The sequence below is a fragment of the Plecotus auritus genome, assembly GCF_963455305.1.
Source record: "Plecotus auritus genome assembly, chromosome: 3".
Taxonomy (NCBI): Eukaryota; Metazoa; Chordata; class Mammalia; order Chiroptera; family Vespertilionidae; genus Plecotus; species Plecotus auritus.
In genome coordinates, this window is record NC_137772.1 from 91,158,094 (window position 1) to 91,165,358 (window position 7,265).

The 7,265-nt window shown below is 44.7% G+C and overlaps 1 protein-coding gene across 1 annotated transcript in view; it reads left to right on the forward strand.

The window, feature by feature from the left end:
* Window positions 1-6,138, forward strand: part of GTF2F2 (general transcription factor IIF subunit 2) — a 166,374-nt gene extending 160,236 nt beyond the window's left edge. The window contains exon 8 of the mRNA XM_080658624.1: window positions 5,362-6,138. Within this exon, the coding sequence (XP_080514750.1) occupies window positions 5,362-5,481 (120 nt within the window). The 3' untranslated portion in view covers window positions 5,482-6,138. The remainder of the gene's footprint in view (window positions 1-5,361) is intronic.
* The last annotated feature ends 1,127 nt before the right edge of the window (window positions 6,139-7,265 follow it).

The window sequence follows — 7,265 nt, forward strand, 5'->3', positions numbered from 1 at the left end:
CTTATAGGACACTGGTTACATTCCCAGGGCTGGATCAAGGGGTATAACTGTAATTTATACCCTCTTCCCCAAGGGATAAGAGGGCTACCTAGGGCCCTTCCCTAGTAACAGTCCATGGCCAGATCCACACTGCCTATTCCCCCTCTGCCAAGGGCGAAGGCCTTGGGTCGCAGCAGTTCATCTGCTGCTTTTACCTGCACATGTAGTGTCTGAGGATGCCTCCGTATATACTCATCTAACCCAGTGGTCGGCAAACTCATTAGTCAACAGAGCGGCAAACCGCGGCTCGCGAGCCACCTGTGGTGATGGCCTACTAGTCACTGTTGCTTGTGCCGTCGTGGCAACTACAAAGACAGCCAACTGTCTTTTCTAATGGCCAAAGGGCTACTTTGTCCAGTATCTGAATCAAACTACATAATTCATCAGTATCCAAACAGACAGTCACAGCTGTCTATGTAGCAGGGTTCTTCCCTACTAGACCCATCTATATACCACATGGTCTGCGGGAGTAGAGGCATACCCTCTCTGAACGGACTAGGGAGTAGCTCCTCCATAGGAGCTTTATCCCTTGACAGGATCTCATATGTCACAGGACTCAACAGGGCTTGCAATTCCTATGACAGAGGGCTGGTACTTATCACTGCCCTCTGTTCTAAATAGGCCCCCACTTTGCTAAAGTTGGGGTTTATGCCCTAACCGGTTTGGCTCAGTGGATAAAGTGTCAGCCTACAGACTGAAAGGTCCCGGGTTTGATTCCAGTCAAGGGCTTGTACTTTGGTTGCGGGCACATTCTCAGTAGGAGGTGTGCAGGAGGCAGCTGATTGATGTTTCTCTCCCATCGAATTTTCTAACTCTCTATCCCTCTCCCTTCTTCTCTGTAAAAAAAATCAATAAAATATATTTTTTTAAAAATAAAGTTGGGGTTTGTGCTATTCCCGACATTGGTGTGGTCACAGGCCTGTAAGGCAGTATACATGGTTGGCTGCCAACTGTCTCTCAACAAGGGAGTATTGGCTCCCAGTTTTCTTCTATAACTGGGACCAAAACCTGATAGGTACCCTTCTCCGCCCACTTGGGCGACAACTGCCTTCTTGGCAACTGGGCACCCTCTATTTCTGGGGTTCAACCCTACATTGCCCCCTTCCAGGACAATTGACAATTGGCTGTAACAACAGCACCAAGTGGGAACTGGACACTCCCTAATAACTCAAAAGACCAACATAGGTCTATAGACCAACATAGGTCTATAATAACTGCTGACAAGAGAGTCAGAGGTTAGCACAACATCTTTAATACAATGAAACATTGGTACGTGCCCTCACTCCCCCCCCCCCCCACCCCCAGGTAGCTAAATCCCCTGCCATTAAACCATGACAAATGGTAGGGCCATGCAAAGATCCCTGAGGGAGGGCAACCAAAGTCCAGTGTCGACCCTCCTATGCAAAAGCAAACTGTCCTTGACTTTCTGGAGCCATGTCCATGGAGAAGGCACCACGCAGGGCTGTGCATGGCGATGATCCTTATCTTCTCCAGCTGCAAACACCGTCTGTCCAGTCTCCCTAAGATGTACTCTGGCACGGAAGAGAGTTGCCTGCCTCACACGTGGACGGCTTAACTCACACCCATCAACATTAGTAACTGGGCCCATACATTTATCCAGGCCACTACAGAGCAAACTGTCAAACTGTCATCCACATCAGCAAGTTCAACATGCGGCCTCGGGTAGCCCCAACCGGGGCCTCAGCCTGCTCCTCAGTCTAGGACAGTGGTTGGCAAACTGCGGCTCGCGAGTCACATGCAGCTCTTTGGCCCCTTGAGTGTGGCTCTCCCACAAAATACCACAGCCTGGCCGAGTCTATTTTGAAGAAGTGGCATTAGAAGAATAAGTTTTAAAAAATTTGGCTCTGAACAGAAATTTCAATCGTTGTACTGTTGATATTTGGCTCTGTTGACTAATGAGTTTGCCAACCACTGGTCTAGGAGATCAGACTCTTCCTCTCCAGGAGAGTATAAAAGTCCCGGAGGCCCTCTGGTCTAGGGGGATTGTCTTCCCTCCACACTCCCTGGAATGGGAGATCGCTGCTCCACCCCTGTGGCCAGCAGGCATTGTCCCATTAGTCTGGCCATCCCCTTTTCTCATAGTTGCTTGGCCAGGGAGCAGAACACAGCCCAGGGCCAATTAAATCTTTATGCGAAGGGTTCTGCTGCAGCTGCACTCCATAGCCTGAGTGGTGGCCCAGGTGGCCACCAATGCCAGCTCCACCTTTTCCTCCACCAGGCTCCAGAGGCTTAGTCTCTCAAGCTGCGCCACTCCGAGCATCTCCTTGGGGACCCTACAGCCCGGTTGGAGGAAGCATAACCTCTATGGGGCAGACGGAGCACTTACCCCTAAATCTTGTTCCTGATGCCAAGTCAGGAGCACACTCGCTCCTGAGTCCGCACATACTCCTGAATCCTGCTCACCTGCTCGCTGCGCCAATTTTTGGGGAGTAAGTATTCCCACACTTGCTGCAGCGAGCGGAGTCAAGGAGAAACTTACTCCCCAACAATACTTTAAAAGAAAAAAAAGAGCTGCCCAGCCAGCGTGGCTCAGTGGTTGAGCACTGACCTATGAACCAAGAGGTCCCCCTTAGATTCCTGGTCAGGGCATATACTCCAGTTGTGGGCTTGATCCCCAGTGTGGGGCATGCAGGAAGCAGCCGATCAGTGATTTCTCTCTTATGATTGATGTTTCTATCTCTCTCTTCCTTCCTCTCTGAAATCAATATAAATATATTTAAACAAATAAAAATTTAAAAAAATTTAAAAGAGTTTCTATTAGGAAACCACAATGCTCCTGTGATTGCTCTTGTCACTCTTGACCCATTGGAAAGCATCCACAGTTGTATGATTGTTATGCACAGGGTCTTAACCAGTCTCACAATAAACTATTCTTTGGTGGTGGTTTTTTTATATATTTTTATTGATTTCAGAGAGGAAGGGAGAGGGAGAGAGAGATAGAAACATCAATGATGAGACAGGATCACTAATTGGCTGCCTCCTGCATGCTTCCTACTGGGAATGGAGCCCACAACCTGGGCATGTGCCCCCGACCAGAACCAAACCCGGGACCCTTGGGTCCACAGGCCCGTGTTCCATCCACTGAGCCAAACCGGCTAGCGCCATTCTTCTGTATTTTACAAAGATGTCATTATTGGCATCTAAACTGAAAATCATTCGTGCCCAACTCATCATTTTCCATTTATACATCCTGTTTAATTAGAAAGTAGTTCCTAAAGTGTCCCATTTTTTAAAATATATTTTTATTGATTTTAGATAGGGAGAGATAGAAGCATCAATGATGAGAGAGAATCATTGATTGGCTGCCTCCTGCATGTCCCCTACTAGGGATCGAGCCCACAACCCGGGCATGTGCCCTTGACTGGAATTGGACCCGGGACCCTTCAGTCTACAAGCCAATGCTCTATCCACTGAGCCAATCCAGCTAGGGCAAGTGTCCAATTTTTTTAATCTAATTTGAAGTGGCAGATGGCAGACATGCACATGACCTAAATGTCTCAAGCCTTTTTGCTTACTCATGTACACAGGTCCTTTGGTAAAGCCAACTGCTGGTGTTGGAGGCAAGCAGGCCTCCTGGGGAAACCCAGGCCTCATTTGCTTCATTGCTGCCACTTGCTGGGATGGGAAATGCTGCTCAAGTGGTGGAACTAAGCCTGTCCAGATCCAGATAAGGAACCTGTTTGTGATTCCAGTGCTAATCAGCTATTGTTCCTAGGTGACAGCCTTCCCCTAAATGAAAGGACTTTATAAACTGTAGAGCTTATACCAGTGGAGGGTATAATGTTAGGTTATGTTGGTTGATGCAATGGTGGGGCTCTGGAGAACACTTCAGGGACTCAGACATCCTGGAGTATTAGAATTATGAGAATCCTTAAAGCAGATGCTGTGGAACGACTTAAATCAGAGTCTCTTAGGGGCTTTTGAAAATGCAGATTCCAAGACCTGACCCCAGAGATTTTGATTCACTAGGCCCAAAACTGGGTTTATTTAACAGGTTTCCCATGAGGTTCTGATACAGGTAGTCTAGCACCACACTCGAGAAGGGCACTGCCTTAAACATTATCTAGGCAATATCACCATTTTTCTAATTAGTGCCTCATTTCAATAAATTAAAAAAAGTATTACATCTTTCATCAATGGGATGAGTCACTGTAATACTAGAACTTGTTCTTTGAAGCATACACACAAAAGTTATTGTTCGATTGGTTTGTTCTGTAGCAAAAAAAAAATCACTGTCAAATAATTAACTTTTCTCCTTCTAGAAAGAGGTACAGAACTATAATTTATGCTGGTCAGTTTATAGTGGGATACTTTTTGGCCTTGGGCATTGGCAAGCAGAGGTCGGATTTAGCATTACATTTATCATAGCTATCATTTCCATGAGTCATTTGGTTAATATCTATTGAATTTATGCAGGATGCCCTACATTATCACTTACCTCTTTCTTTCAGAGGAGCCAAGCACAGGAAAGCTGCCACCACCATGGTTTTTCCCATGTCTTATTATCACTTCTTTTTTCTTTTTTTTTTCTTTTTTTTTTTTTTTGGAATTATTGGGTTGACACTGGTTAACAAAATTCTTCAGGTTTCAAGTGCACAATTCTATAATACATCATCTCTACACTATCTTATGTGTTCACCACCCCAAGTCAAATCTCCATCCATCCATTCTCATTAATCCCTTCCTATACCCTCCTCCACCTCTCTCAACCCCCCGCCTCCCAGGCAGTCACCAAACTTACACTTCTTGTCCCTCACCCTGTCTTGACAAGCTTGGCCAAGATATAAGAGTATACAAATAATGACTTCCTTTTATTACACAGGAAAAACAAGTGTCCTGATAGCAAGTTTGAAAACTCACCGTAGAACTGAGAATTCTAGATACCTATCATGTGCTTGCCTCATAGAATATTATTGTTCCAAAAATATTTGTCACTTTTTACATGTTTCTGAAATGACTGGTTTAAGAATAACCCTCTCTGACTATGAACGGAGTGAGGCTGCTGAACTCAGGGGCAGATCACACTTGGTGTACAGTGTCATCTTAATAAACATCGGGCACCAGTAATTTTCTAGTGTAATTTCATCTAGACTTTTTTAGCTCTCGGGTTGTTGGCACTTAGCTCTTCCAACCCCTTTAATGCAGATGATCATATGTTGAATACAGTTATCATGTATTGCATATGTAGAATCAAAAGGTAACATTGAACCTCTTTATAAAGAAATCTTGTACTTTCAGGATAATAATTTTTATTACTCAAATGTGGTTATCTCTAGGTTTTTTGTGTTTTTTCTTTTTCAGGTGTACCTGAAGGAAATCTTAAAAGAAATTGGTATTCAGAATGTGAAAGGGATCCACAAAAACACATGGGAGCTGAAGCCAGAGTATAGGCATTATCAAGGAGAAGAAAAGAGTGATTAAGAAGACTCCAAGCCAGCATGCTAACAGAACAACTAAGGGTGATGTGTTGAGCATATGACATTGATACTTGAACTTGAGCACCATGTGTTATAGGGGCAAAATGACTGATATTTTAATTTCTCTAGGTAAATTTTTTAAACAATAATTCTTTAAAAAATTACTTAAGTGGGGTTTTTTTTGTTTTTTTTTTTTTTGGTTTTTTTTTTGAGGAGAAATAACAAACTTATTTATAGACTTAACTTGTATTAAACTAGATTATTCATGATGGGGTTAGGAGTTGGGGGTTAAGAGGTTCTGTAATTAAAGCAAATCAAGGAAATAACTATCCATTGAGATAAATATTTTTCTGTATTATTAGTTTTCTTAACAGAACACCAGAATGCTGAGATTGAGTACCACTGTACTAGGAAAATTTTTATCCTTGCATTCCCATTGTAAAGTAAAATTCTGATTAAGTAAGGTGGTCCCATTTCCTACCCTGCCTCCAGTTGTCTTATCCTGCATTGTTCTGGTGCAGGAACCAAATCTTGTTTCACCATTGCCTTCCAGTTCCTAATTATTTGAGGCTCAGTGTCAAGAAGCAGATAGATAATCCTATATAATAAAGATGTAATATCTAAATGGTCGTTATGCCGTGAAGTGTAACGACTGACCGTGGAACGACTGGATCACTGATCAGCAGGAGGGTGGGGCAGTGAGCTACTGGCTACAAGCGGGTGGCAGAGAGCTACAGGAGGGGGCAGGGCAGCAAGCTATGGGGGGGGAGAGGGGGCAGGGGAGCTACAGGAGGGCAGGGCAGCGGGTGGAGAGCTACTGGTGCACGGATTTGTGCGCAGGGCTACCACTCTATACTAATAAAAGGGTAATATGCTAATTAGACCGGGAGACCTTCCAGACAAAGCCATGGTGGCGGGGCCAAGGCAGAGGTGGTTAGGGGTGAGCAAGCCGGCGGGGTGGGGGGGCAGTTGGGGGCAAGCAGGCCACCAGGCAGAGTGGTTAGGGCAGATCAGGCAGGCAGGCAGGTGAGCGGTTAGGAACCAGCGGTCCCGGGTTGTGGGGTCCCAGATTGGAGAGGGTGCAGGCTGGGCTGAGGGACCCCCCCCCCCCATCACGAATTTCGTGCACTGGGCCACTAGTGGTGTGATAAATCTGTGTACAGCTGAGAATTCTGGTTGCCTGTCATGCTTGGTTTGTAGCACATATCTTCCCCAAACCCTGTCTTTTTATGTGTAGACTGCCCTGAAACACCTGGGTCTTCTACCCCTGCCTTTTGTTTTTGTGGTGACAGTGTCTGCCAGGTGGAGTGTTCCCAGAGCAGAGCTGTATGTCATTTGAAGTTATGCTTTGGTATTTCTTCAAACCTGGTTTTTTTTTCCAGCTTATTTTAGTTACCTTTTACCTCATCACAGTATCTGCTTGAGTCTTTTAAACACTTAGTATTGAGTTTCTTAAACACTTGTTACCTTTTCATTCCTGATTAATTTTTTGGAATTGCTTTCTCATTCAATACTAAAATATGGCTGTTGGTCATGGAAGAGACTCCCTTCGACCTGGGTTTCCACATTCTTTTATTTCAGGACTCTCTAGCTCTGATAAACACGCTTTTGACCACTGTGAAATTGAGAGGAAGGCTGATATACATCTGGTTAGATGTCACATCATGAGGGCAGGAAGGCCATAGTTAATAGTTGAGATTGTTAAACTCTGCCAGTACACGGGATGTTTTAATTGTCAAAATGTAATAAGATTATGGTTGCTGGGCACTGGCAAGATTTGAAATTACA